The sequence below is a fragment of the Grus americana genome, chromosome 25 (genome assembly GCF_028858705.1).
Source record: "Grus americana isolate bGruAme1 chromosome 25, bGruAme1.mat, whole genome shotgun sequence".
NCBI classification, from domain to species: domain Eukaryota; kingdom Metazoa; phylum Chordata; class Aves; order Gruiformes; family Gruidae; genus Grus; species Grus americana.
Genome location: NC_072876.1, coordinates 7,014,049 through 7,027,322, shown reverse-complemented (window position 1 = coordinate 7,027,322; position 13,274 = coordinate 7,014,049). Strand labels below are relative to the sequence as shown.

Genomic DNA, 13,274 nt, shown 5'->3' with positions numbered 1-13,274 from the left:
GAGGGGCCCGACAGCTCGGGGGGAGCGGGATGGGGTGCCCGTGGGATGGGGTACCCCATGGAAGGGCTGCGAGCTAAGGGCTGCGTCTATGGCTCCGTTAACAGCCGCGCCGCCAACTCTGCCGGGGTTTTACATGGGAACAGCAGCCTCGTCTGGCTAGCGGGGATAACGAGGTTCTCGTCTGACTACGGGAAGAATAAGGCACAGCAGCCTTTTGCGGGGGCGAGGGGGAATTTCGCATTATCTTAAGCATTTTTGCACCCAAAAAGGGAGTTTCCTTGCCTGCCTCGGGTCGGCAGGTCCTGCCCCACGGGGTGCTGGGGCAGGGCCGATGGGACCGCTGGGTGACGTGGGGAGGTGACCGTAACGCTGGGTTAAGCAGCTCCGTTAGCCCGTGCCTGGCCCTGTTGTGCTCTTACCCTGCAGCAGCCGTGGCCGGAGGATGCTCTGCTGCCCCGTCCGTGGCCGCTGCTCCCTGGGGTCCGGGCGCCGGCTGCACGTGGCTGGGAGGAGCGGGTTGATGCACGGGCACGATTCGACCCACGCTCCTCCTCCATTAAGCACCAGCAAGGAGCGGTTGTCGTGACTGGTGGTCCCACTGCAGCACGAGCACTTCTTCTTTGAGATACCTGTGGTTACTGCGAATTCGTATAACCAGATGGTTAATGATATGACGGCGTAATTGCAGAGTAAACGAGTGTACATGGAGTCGAAATGCACGCGTATTAATCCAGGGCTGAGGCAGTCCTGTAATTTGTGTACCACGTAACCCAACGATTATGTGCATTAGTGATAATTTAGTTATCAAAAAGCATAATTCCACTGTAATTGCGGTATAACAGCGGCGTAAGTGCAGCCCGTGCGTTATCAGCAGTAACGCTGCTTCCCTGCTCGCGCTGCAGGAATATGTTTATTTATAAGAGCCGTCGTATATCAGCCGGAGTGCGGGGCCCCGGGGAAGCGGCTCCCGCTTGGTGCCTGGGTGGGCTCCGAGCTGCTCCCTGAAGCATCTTCCCTGGGAGGGGGTGGCGGGGGCCGGCCTCGCTCCTTCGCCACGAGGGCAGCTCCGCAGCCCTGAGAACAGAGCGGTTGGACCAAGAATGTGCTTTTTTTCTTTTTTTTTTCCCTTTATTTTTTAATTTGAAAACCTCCCAGCCTTGCCCCCCATGGTGGCAACTGCAAGGCTGGAGAAAGAGCTGGGCTGTGCCTGCTCCTCCTTCCTGCCTTTCCGCGTGAACAGGGACAGCTCCGCTGACACCAAGAGGCTTTACACCAGCGCAGAACTGCTGGGAATGGGTGAAGGATCCGTCCCCTTCTTTTCTAGCCCGTTTGTATACGCCTGGCTCTCATTTGCACCTCTCCAGCAGTGTAAGGGGTCCTGTGGTTTATCGCGGCTTCAAGGAGCCTCCAGCCTGCCGAAGCGATGTGCAAGGGCTGTTGGTCGACTCAGGATCCGGCCTCTGCGCCGGGATCGCCGGCAGTTTGTCAGGCGGCAGAGTTTACCCGTCCTGGGGTATTTATGTTGGGGAAAGGGCCAGCCCCTGCCCCTGCGGGGGATCCCCCCAACCCTGGGATGAGGGCGAGCATCTCCCCGCTCTCCTCCCGAACGGCGCTCCGCTTCATTTTTCATGCCAAGCCTGAGCCTTCAGAGTCGGTTTTTATTTCCATCAGGCAATAATGCTCATTGCTGTAGTTAGCAGTTAGCATTCAAGCTGTTTGCTTTCTGATGCATTATCAACTTGACCTTCAGTTTCAATTTTTAGCAAAGCCTCACGTTAAAGCCTTCGCTGTCGCAGTGGAAAGCGTTTCTGCTCAAGGCACAAACCGACCCCCTCCGCCGGGGCGGGGAGAAGGAACTCGCCCTGGGGACAGGTTGTTCTTGGAGCAGGGGCTGGCTCTGGGCTACCGAGACAGACTGACCCGGGAGGGAAACTGTGTTTTATACATTGCAATTACTCTGGCGATTGCTGGCGGTTGCACCGACGGCCGGACAGTCCTTAATCACTAGAGTGATGGTTTTTTGGGTGCTAGCATTGCAGGGATGTGAAGTCTGCAAAGGATGAATTTTCTTTGGCCATTTTTAAGTGTTTTAAGTGCTCCCCCAAAGCATCCTGCAAAGGCAGTGGGCGTCAGCCGTATTTACACCTCAGCACTGAGGTGCACGGCAGGGCCAGCAGCGGGGTGTCCCCATCTCCTCTTGTACAGCATCTCCCCCTGACCCCGACCCGTGGCATCCTTGCGGTGGATGGACAGATCCGTGCACGATCCTTTGGCCCTGTGTGCATTGACATCTCCGCTGTCGCCGAGCTCTTGGAGATGAAGTATTAGATTTATGTTTATGTAATTTAGCTGGTGAGCACGGCATGTTATGCCATGCGTTGCAATGTGCAGCGCTCGGTTTTGTAAAGAGGGTAATATTTCCAGTCAAATGCAAGACTCCTTAGTCATGTGTCTGGATCAATTTTACACTGTCATTTCTCCCCTCGATTGTTTTATCCTTCGCTGAGTTTTCTATATTTTTAGTTAAGAGGCCGATACATATTTGTGATGCATTTGTTCATCCCCATGTGACATTCATGGCTGTCTCTTTCTGGTTTTAGCTGGGTTCATTACTTTTGGTTCATGCATCAGGATGTCACCCAAAAAAAAAAACCACCCCGCTCCCAAGTCTTAAGGCATAAGTAAGCATCGAATATGACTTTGGAGCAGAGGTGTATGTGCAATCCTGGAGGTCACTGATCCTGGTTATTCGCTGGCCCTGGGGATCGTCCCGTCCTGCGCCCTGCGGATGCCGTCCCCATGGCACAGCCGGGATGGACGGGAGGATGGTGCTGGTGGGTGCCAGCCCCCGGTACCTCCCGGTGCTGTTTGCAGGGAGTTCCCCCCGCAGCAAAGCGTGCAGGAGTTACAGCGAGTGACCTTCAGCCCCGCGACAGCGAGGTGTGAGGAGCGGGAGGGCAGGGCAGGGCTGGCAATCCGGCTCCCTCTCGTCCCCGAGGACGGCTGTTCTCGTGCAGCCAGCGCTCGATGGCTGCGGCTCACCGCAGGGCTGCGACTTGCTGCCAGCGTCTCGGCTCCCCGGCCAAATCCTCCCATTCAGCAGCCAGCACAGAACCGGGCGCTTTTTCGTGGCACGATGCCGAGAGCCCGAAGGGTGCCCGCTCTGCGGGAAGGCTGGATTTTGGGTGAATCTGGTCCTGCAGGTGTTTTCTGGCCGATAACACCGGGGGTGGTGGCAGCTCTTTTCCCTGCGGGGCTCGAAGGGAGCATCTCCGAGCAGGTCCTTCACAACGTGGCTCAGGAAGGGTCCCTGGCACCCAGGGGCCAAAATCATGGTTAAACCCGTACCCTGAGTTTCTGTGCTGGTCTCTGTCATCCCACCCCCTGCACAAAAATCAGTGCCAGCTCTTGCTGGATGCGGCACCTCTTCGTGCTGGATGGGGCAGCTGGAGGGGACGGGTCTGGTCACCGAGGCTCTGCTGCCATTGCCACTTTGGGTCCTGAAACTCTTACAGGCTCCTCGGAGGCAGAAACCACATTTCCTGGGTTATTTTCCTATTTGCTTTCCTTATGCTTCTTTTCTTTTCACTCCTGTCCAAACTGTGTACCCCAATGCAGCCTGAAGGGAGGCGTGCCTCAGTTTCCCCACCTAAAAGCCTTCCCTGCCCTCGAGCTGTTTGCTGGTGGATGCACAGTGTCCTGCAGGCTGGGACTGGGGAGAGCCAGAGCTGGACTGGGGCTGCTGGGCTGGGAAAATGCTCCCGCCAGCCCCGGGTCTCGCTCCGTTTGCTGGCTGAAACCTGCCTGTAAATAACGCTGCGCTGGCTCCTAACGCCGCTCCTTGTTTCACGTGTTGCGGTGCTGCCTTTGTGCGGTGGAAGCGGGGAGGGAGGCGAGCGGGGCTGGACACGGAGGAGCTATTAGTTGTGGTCCAGGCTGGCTCTGGCCTGGAGCCCAAACCTGGGCTTTGGGGGTAGCCGAGGCAATATTTAATATTTTCGGTGTGTGTTGGGGGGTGCCCTGGTGACCCGGGAAATGCCGGCGGCTCCGGGGAGCTCCCGGCGAGGTCTGGTCTGAGACGGGGTGAGGTGGGAGACGCTGCCCTGGGGGGTTGGTGGAGAACGTGTTTTTCATGGTGTGGGCATGGGTTAGGAGGGATAGCTAAATTGTGATGATAAATGAAGGGAAAGGTTGTCTGTGCTTTCGGGACTCGTCTGGCACTTCAAGCCCCAGCTCCTGGAGTCATGTGATGGATGTGGGTCTCTGCTGCAGAGAATAAACTCAAGCCCCTGACTGCAGAGTGATGCTCCCTTTGCCGAGAGTAGATGGGGGAAAGGCTGGAAAAGCTTGCTATAAACCTCCCCAAAAATCCCTGAGTCTCCTGCCCCTTCCTGGCTCAGGGCTGGAGCAGCGTGAGGGGGAAGGAGACGCAGCCCAAGGGGCAGCTCGCCCGCAGAAGGGCTGCAGGAGCTGGGGGGGACTCGCCCGAGTCCCTGATTAGGTCTTTAGCAGAAGATCCCTCCCATGGACACAGTCTGTGGGGATATTACCTGAGTGAGAAACTTGAATTTCCAGGTCCCTGACATCCCACACAAGGCCCTAGGTTTGAGCCGAAGACTCGCTTTTTCCCCCCCTTCTTTTCCCCATTGCAAATTCATTAATTACTGATTTAGCTTGGCAATGCAGGCAGTTGAAAAGCAAGCGCAAATTGCTCAGCTCCATAATGTCTGCCGAGATTTCAAAACACTGACGAGCGGCATTTGAGGCGGTTCCAGGGACGAGGCAGGTGGCAAGTGCCAGGAGCCTCTGGTGATGGGGACGCGTGACGCAGAGCCCAGGGCATGCAAGGAGGGACCCGCCACCCCCGAATGGGACCAGGCTGCAAAAACCCCGGGGGCGAGGGACCTGCCATCGCTCCCCGCTTTGTATTGCCAGGAGGGAAGGGGCGAGGTGCCCACCTTGCAGTGAAGTGCAGGAGTCTGTGAGCCGAGACCCGGCTGCACCAGGGGATGCGTTGGGGCTGGTTCTGGGTGACGAGGCGGGTCGGTGTCCCCAGGCACACCCGAGCTGGTAGCGGAGGCGCTTTGCCAGCAGCAGGACCGGGACTCGTGGGATATTGCAGCCTCTGCGCCGGATAACCCGGGTATTGCTCTCATTAGGGCTGTGCCACAAAAAGGAGGGATTAGAGCCGCGTGTGGTGGGACCGGGGCGGCTCGTGGTGCTGCTGTTCTCCCTGGGCGTGTGCTGTGGCCCGGGGCTGGTTCCCCGTCACGCTGCTCTCCCCAGCCCGGCTCGGGGGCGGTACCCACGGGATGTAGGGAGCCTTCCCCAAATTGCAAAGCCACTTGTTGCTGCAGTGTTGAGGACGGACGGACGGGTGGGTGGGCAGACAGATGGATGGACGGTGCCAGCCCTTGCCCTGCGCAGTGCATCCCGTGCTCCGTGGTTAGACGGAAGCGTGCGGGTCTGGCGATGGCATGGGAGCTTTGCCTCTGTGAGGGCACAGAGCTGTCCCTGATGACTTCTCCTCTAATGAGTCGGTTCCTGGAGGCTTTGCAGTGACAAGAATAATGCATCCCGGGGCAGGGGAGCAGCCAGCCGCTCACCAATTAAGACTCCGGGCGCGGGAACCTCATTTAAATGGCTGGGGTTAGGAAGGGGAGGCCAGGAGCACGCAGGGGAGCCGCGCAGGTGCTGCTGGGCTGTGCAGAGACCCATCCCCTTCTCAGGGTGCCCAGGGCCGCCCCGAGAGCGCATTGCAGCGGCGGGGACATGCACGTCGCTGTTCCCAGCACGGCTGAGCCGGGCGCCCCTTCTCCAACGCGCCAGGCCCGTGCTCGCCCAGGGATCGGCAGCCGCCGGCTCGGCGGGGAGCCCCGGCAGAGCGCTCCCTGATTGATGGTGTACGTTAGCGACAGCAAAAGCTTATTATCTACCTGCAATCAAGAGGGCACTTCAGCGTCACGCTTCCCGGAGCAGCTGCGCTCCCACCGCGCCCGTAATGGCGCAGATTAAACCCTGACCTGTGTTTGACAACACGCATTAACCCCACCTTAATGAGGAGAGTCCCCGAGGCCCCGGCAGAGCTGCAGGGATGCGGGGGGAGGCTGAGATCCTGCCGGGCTGGGGGGATGCCGGCGGGAGGGATACGGTCCTCGAGGATGGGGCAGGCGGCGGGTTCTCTGCCCGGAGTGGGGCGAGATGCTCACAGACAAACTTTGCACGGCCGGGGTGGGTGCACGGGGCTGTTGGGTGGCACTGGGTGCAGACCCTCGTGGTTTTGCCCGCGGGACTGAGGTGGGACACGGGTGCAGACACGTCCCCGCTGTCCTGGCCCTCCTGGCAGGAGGGGGGGGTGTTTGCTGGAGGACGAGCCCCGTGGCAAACCCTTCCCTTTGCAGAGCCGCTCTCGCTGCACATCCCAGTGCACGGGACAGGTTCCCTCCTGCCCTGACGAGCATCTGTGCCGAGACCCGTCCGTGTGGGACGGGGCGGCCGCTGCTTATTAATGGGGTGGGTTTGTTATGGCAGGCGGCAGAGAAAGGGCTGCAAGCGGCAGCGCTGGGCACGCTTGGCCACCTCCCGTAATTACATCCCCACCGTTGCACTCTCCCTGTCGGTCTCCACTTCCCTGGATGTGGGCTGCTGAATATTTCATCCTCTGCTCTTCCCAGCAGCCTCCCCGTGAAGCTGCTGGCTCTGTCACGGTGCGACCAGGCTGCCACCGCCGTGGGGGCTCAGGCCAGGAGCCGAAAGCAGCTCTGGGTGCTCCCGGACTCTGGGGCTGCAGCTCCAGGTGCCTGGTTGTTGCCTCGGCCCATGGGAGGTTTGGAAATGGGCTCAGGTTGGGCTTTCAAGGCTGTTTCTCGCTGCAAGCGCCCTGCGCTGCCTTCCATCAGTGATGGCGTGCACGGGATCTCATCTGAGCATCCTTAAATTGGGCGCCTGTCCCCAGCAGCTGGCTGTGGGACGCTGTCCCAGTCCTGGAGGCTTCCCCACTATCCCTGCTCCAGTTTGGCCCTTTCCCAAAGCTGGAGGAGGAAAGGGGTCCCCGTTCCTCACCTCCTGCCTCCTCCCAGAGTCAGACCCTGGCCTGAGTCAGGAGCGATGCTGCGGTGTCCTGCCGGAGGAGGGAGAGCAGCCGCCTCCTCCCCATCGCTGCTGCCTCCTCGCTTTGATTTCTTGCTTTAAAGGAGCGTTTTGACTGAATGGATTTTTCTGCGAAGACAGTAGGAGCATCGCTTGGCAAATCCCCCTGCCCGCTGCGGCGCCCGGGGGCCATGAATAATGCAGGCGCTGAGAGCCCGGGCTGCTGGAGGTGAGCAGGGCTGCCCCGAAACGTGCAGCTCTGCCCACCTCAGCCACTTCCCCCTGACCCCCCGACCTCTTTTTTTCACTATTAAGAAGATTTCATTAATTAAGAAGATAAAAAAAGTTAAGCAGTGGTGCCAGCATCAGTGCATGTGCTGGAGCAGGGTGCTGCGGGAAGGTGGGGGTCCCAGACCCCCCGAGGGTTTTTAGCTGGGCTTGGTTTGTGGCATTTCGAAGACGTGGAGAGCCCTGATGAGCGGCAGCAAACTGCAGACACCCGTGTCCATCCTCGGGGCAGTTTTCTCCTGGCACCCAGCCGCTTTTCTGGGTCTCCATCCCCGCTTTCCCCCCCACCGCTGGCCGGGCCGCCTCCTGCTTGCCTGCTCTGCGCTCTCCAGCTGCTGAGTTAATAAGGTCCTCATTACGTCCTAATTGCCTGTATACCTTTTTTTGTTACATTCCTCGTTAGTTTGATTTAAGGGAGCTGCCGAGTAACTTGGTCATTTCTGGATTGCCATCGATTTAGTCTCCTTTTATTTATTTATGGGCCCGTCTCCTCTTGCCATGCATACAAGACGGTGGTCCCCGCCACGAGCTCGCCCAGGGCCGCTGGCTGCCCTGCAGGGTTTATCCTCCCCCCCGCGAGCTTGCTTTTGCTGAGCATCCTCCAGGCCGGGGTCCCGTGTACCCCAGCGGGGTGGGCAGAGCCGGCACGGGGCAGCCATGGGATGCTGGGGACGCTCAGAGCCGCGGCTCGGGGCGAGGGAGTGAAACGCAGCGGGAGGACCCCAGTGCGAAGCCTTGCTGGGGGCCTGGGAAAGTCTCGAAGCTGGGTTTGTGCTGCTGGGAAGGGGCCGGTGCTGCAGCTGCTGTGTGTGCCCGGAGCCCCCGCGTCCCTGTGCCACGCGCTCGTGAGTGCCCACGTGTGCAGGGGCACACGTCGCGATGGGGCACGCGGCACGGTGCGTTCCTTCCCGTGCTCACACGAGCCCGGAGCAGAGCACGGACGGGACGGGAGCCTCGCTGCGTTGGTGCTCAGTGGCACACGGGTGTGCGCTTGTGCCAACCCCGAGCTGTCACTCGCGTGTGCACGCACCCGCCCAACTCTGCGTCGGGGCTTTTGGAAGGTTCTTGTGTTTGCAAACTGCTGCTTTTGTTGGATTTTCTCCTTTTATCGCCATGGAAACTGTAATTAAGCCGCACGGGCTCCTTAGCCGGGGCGCAGCCGGTGCCACCCTGGCCTGGCCGGGCCGAGCGGTGGCCGGGGCTGAGCACCCCCCGGGCAGGGACGTGCCATCCTGCCGGCGCTGCCTGCTGCTGCCTGGCTGAGCTGTCTGTCCGGGAGTCTGTTTATCCAACTCCCTCCTCTCCATCCATCTGGCTCCCCATATGGGAAACAAACAGTAAATTGGCCCAATTTCTTACCATAGGGAAAAAAAAAAAAAAAGAAGAAAAAACCCCCTCCATGGCTGGGCTGCGGGGCGCTGGGGCCAGGCGATGCTGCCCCAGCCAGCGGGTGTTTGCCGGGGGATGCTGTTACCCCCATCCCTGCAACCTCCCGTGCTGCATGCTCAGCACCCATCTGTTCCCCCCATCGTCAGGCCAAATTACCCCAATTTTCCTCCAGCCCTACGGGAGGGAGTGAACCCTCCCATCCCGGGGGCCTCTGCCTCGGTGCCTGTCCCCATCCCGTCCTCTCCCTGCTCCTCTCTGGGGCCGTAAGCTGGGAAATCTCTCCCTCCACCGTGTGCTAATTACTCTGACCTTTGCTTAAGCGGGGATCTTTCAGTGGCAGGCGAGGTATCAGCCGTGTCATTTACTATGCAAATTGAGACCATCAATTACATCCAGAAGGTCCCGCAATGTTTAATTTTCTCTCCCATCTCTCTTTTTATTGGCATCTGCAAAAATGCAGGAGCAGGAGGGCTCTGGCTTTTCGGAGCTGGAGGCTGGGAGCCCAGCAGCCATGTGTGGGGCCTCTTCCAATTACCAGGTTCCCCTTGTCTCTTTTAATTTTAATTAGCTGCTTTTGCAGTCGCCCTGTGGAAAGCTGGGCTGGGAGCTGGGCCGGTGCCGCAGGATGGGAATAAAACCCTTTGCAGGGCCAGGCTGCTGTCTGGGGGCGAAGGGATTGCACCGGGGCTGCAGCCCGTCGTCTCCTCTTCCCACGGGCTGTTTGTGCCGTTATCTGACCATCGGACCCGCAGAGCCCTTTGCCAAACCCGGTCCCGGGCTGGGGAGGGGCCGGTGCTCAGAGCTGGCTGGAACACCCCGTCCGAGCCGCCGGGATGGGGCTGTGTGTCTGCCGGGGGGCCGGGGCACGATGCGGTGGTGGCTCGGGCTGGCAGGCACTACGCGGAGCGGGCGGAAGGCAGAGATGAGCCACGGGGACGGGAGGGAAGGCGGCGCAGGACGGCTGAGCTGGGAGAGGAGGGGTGAAGGCAGCGACCAGGGAGAGGAGGCGTAAGGGGGGGGCTGGGGGGCTGGATGGTGGCCGGGGGGCTCTGGGGGTGGTGGGCTGTGGAGATGGCGTGGCGCTGAGCCCCTCAGCGGGTGGGAGCGCAGGTGAGCTGGGGAGCCCCCCGTTTGCTGTTGTGGGGCTGGGAGAGGGGCTGTGCCCGGGGGGGGGGGGGATTCACGGGGTGTCTCAGTGCCGGGGCTCCCTCTGCCACAGGGGGGGTGTGCGTGGCACAGTCCGTCAAGATCCCACGGGAGCCCAAGCCGGGAGAGTTCGACAAGATCATCCGCCGCCTCCTGGAGACCTCCCACGCGCGGGCCGTCATCATCTTCGCTAACGAAGACGATATCAGGTGCGGAGCCGCTGGCCGGGCTGGGGGTGGGACGCGCCGCAGGGCACCGCACCGAGCCCGACGTGTGCTCTGTGCACGCTGCTGGCCGGGGCGCGAGGTGCGGGACGCTGACGGCGGGAGCTGGGCAACAGGAGCCAGCCGTGCCTGCGGCGTGCCACGCGTGTGCCTGCAGCGTGCGTGTGCCTGCAGCGTGGCACGCGTGTGCCTGCAGCGTGCGTGTGTCTGCAGCGTGGCACGCGTGTGCCTGCAGCGTGGAGCAGGCGTGCCTGTGTAGCTGCCTTTGCCGCGTGGCACGGGCACGGCCGCAGCAGGGACCCACCGGAGCTGCCTTCCGACTGGCCACCTGGCACGCTGCTGCCATCAAAGCGCAGCGACACAGAGCTCAAAGGAGGAAAAATCGGCTTTCCCTTGGCTGCGGAAACCCCTGCTGTCATGATCCGGCTGCTTCACGCTGCTCACGAGTGGGTCCGAGCTGGCGTGGGGCCTCGCTGAGCACCGGCCGTGGCAGGGTCCAGGTGCCGGTTCTGCTTTGCTGTGCAGCCTCAGCCCCCGGCGTGGGAGAGGAGCGGGTCCAGGTCCGGGGGGCCTTTCAGGGACCCCCCACTTGCTGCCTCATGTGCCCAGTGGGACTGGGGACGCAGCCACGCTTCGAGGTGATGAGATGCTCCGCAGGCGAAGCGACGTCTTGCAGCTCCTGTTGTTTATGGAGCAGAATGATTCACATGGAGCTACCCCTGATTTCCTAAGTATCTAATTTATTAATCAGCAAACATTATGTAAATGTGGGTAAACTGCGATTTTAAATCAGTTTACATCAGATGTGCAAACGCTCCAAGTTTCTTTTTTCCTTCCTTAATAGAAATGTCTGCAAACCTGACATTTATGCGGGTGTGTGGTGCGAAACAGGGGATTTACCTCGCTGTGTAAATGGCAAGCCCCATTAACTGGGGTTTGTAAACATTTACCCATCCAGATAGGATTACATCCCGTGAACGGTGGTTTACACCCCCCCCCACCCCGTGCCGGGTGAGCGTGGGTTTAGCCCGGGCACGGAGACTGCCGTGATCCCGACCCTCGTGCCAGCCTGGGCTGCGGAGCCTGGAAGAGGGTGTGCTGCCTCTCCCGGAACGCGTGGAGCCACGCTGCCGAGCAATGGGGAACGGGTGTTGCTTGAATTTCTGCCTCAGATCAGGTGTAAATCCTCGATCTCCCAGGAACGACCTCAATTTGCCGCGGGGAGATCCTGCCCCGTGTGAGGACTGCGGGCAGCTGCAGATGCTGCTTGTGCTGGGAGCGGGACGTGGGCTTTGCCGATCTCCCTGCGGCAGGATGCGCCCGGAGCTCGGGGCAACCGGGATGAGCACGGAGCAGCCGGCGCGGCTCCCCAGCTGCTTGCTGGCCCCGCAGCTCCCAGAGCACGCCTGCCTCTTCCCGTCTCGTCTCCGCTCTCTGCTCCATTTGTAAGGGTTTTTTTCCTTATTCCGCATTTTAAACCCCATCTGGACTTGAAATGATCAGCTCCTGACGGCGGGGGGTGAGTCACCAACCTGCCCCCTCCCTGCACGGGCAGACGGGGAGATGAAGCTCCCGTGGGGCTGGGGACCTGCACAAGCCCCGGGGGCACAGCGAGCCCGCAGGGTCGGACCCAGGAAAGCTTCCATCCACCTACGAAGATTTTCTGAACTGGCTGGCACCGGTGGAGCGTGCAAGCGTGTGCGTGTCTGGCCACGATGAAGGATGCTCAGCAGGACGGATGGCATCTCCAGCTCCCTGGTGCTGCCCAGTTGAGCCCAGCAGAGCCCAGTTTAGCTCTAGCCTGGGCCCTGGCAGCGCTGGCTGGCTCTGCCCCACGGCTTGCAATGCTGATCGGAGCTGAAGGCACACGCGCGCTCTCCAGTGCTGCTGCTTTTCCTGCCTGCTGCGGCATAACCTGATTTTTTTTTCCTAATGTTGGGTAATTAAGGGAGAAATTCAATTACCAGTCAGCAAATATGCAAATGAGGTGGGAGAAGCAGCCTGTGTGCCCGGGCTGGGGAGGACGGAGGGTGCGGGAGCTGAGCAGCACGGTTTGCTCCCGTGTGTCCATGTGCACCGGGTTGTGCCTGGTGCCGACCGAGTGCCCGGAGCAGCAGATGCAAACAGCGCTGCCCCATGCCAGCACCCCCGCTTCCATGGGGCCGGGCATGAAGCCGGTGCCCCGGCCCCATGGTGCCAGCAAGCGCCAGCGCCCGTCGTTTCGTTCCACAGAAGGGTGCTGGAGGCGGCCAAGAGGGCGAACCAGACGGGACACTTCATCTGGATGGGCTCGGACAGCTGGGGCTCCAAGATCTCCCCGGTCCTGCACCTGGAGGAGGTGGCCGAGGGCTCCGTCACCATCCTGCCCAAGCGGGTCTCTGTCAAAGGTAAGGGGCTGCGCTCGCTGGGTTCCCTCAGCTCCCCCCGGGTCGCCTGTCCCCCCCCGACGGCTTCCCCTTAACCGCGAGGTTTTGGCTGTGAGTGGCTGTTTGCAGCGGGTCTTCCCCGGGTCGGTTTTCCAGCCTGCAGCTTCGCCCGAGTGGCAGCTCGGACACAAACCCACCGCGCTCTTACGTGTTCCTAGACCCATCGCTTACGAGCCCCTCCTTCCCCTCTGCCTGGGGGGTTTGGGGCCGGGTTAAGCATCTCTCTGCCGTCCCAGAGATTTATCGCCTCCGTCCCCCTCTTCCCCGGGCAGGTTTCGACCGCTACTTCTCCAGCAGGACGCTGGACAACAACCGCCGAAACATCTGGTTTGCTGAGTTTTGGGAGGAAAATTTCCACTGCAAGCTGAGCCGGCACGCGCTGAAGAAGGGCAGCAGCATCAAGAAGTGCACCAGTAAGAGCCACGGGGATGCTGCGGGCGAGCGGCGCTGTATCGCGCAGGGGGTGTGGGAGCAGAGAGCCCAGAGCCGGCGTTAGGAAAGTTTCGCTCGCTTTCCCCTTACGGCCTTTCAGCTCTAGCCACGTCCCGTTGCTCCGGAGCTGCCAGCCCAGCTCAGGGCAGCCACGGGACAATTAACGCTCCGTGTCTGGCGGTCTCGGTTGTCAGCGTGATTTTTTTGGACTAAGCGCCAAAGCCAGGTGGGAATTTGGGGAAGGCTGGAGAAACGCCGGCGCTCCTGCAGCGTGGGGAAT

The 13,274-nt window shown here is 60.7% G+C and overlaps 1 protein-coding gene across 2 annotated transcripts in view; it reads left to right on the top strand.

Moving 5' to 3' along the window:
- Positions 1-13,274, top strand: part of GRM4 (glutamate metabotropic receptor 4) — a 51,005-nt gene that overhangs the window by 19,941 nt on the left and 17,790 nt on the right. For both annotated transcript variants that reach the window (XM_054804105.1, XM_054804106.1), the window contains exons 4-6: positions 9,986-10,121; positions 12,369-12,523; positions 12,835-12,975. In XM_054804105.1, coding sequence (XP_054660080.1) covers positions 9,986-10,121; positions 12,369-12,523; positions 12,835-12,975 — 432 coding nt within the window. The remainder of the gene's footprint in view (positions 1-9,985; positions 10,122-12,368; positions 12,524-12,834; positions 12,976-13,274) is intronic.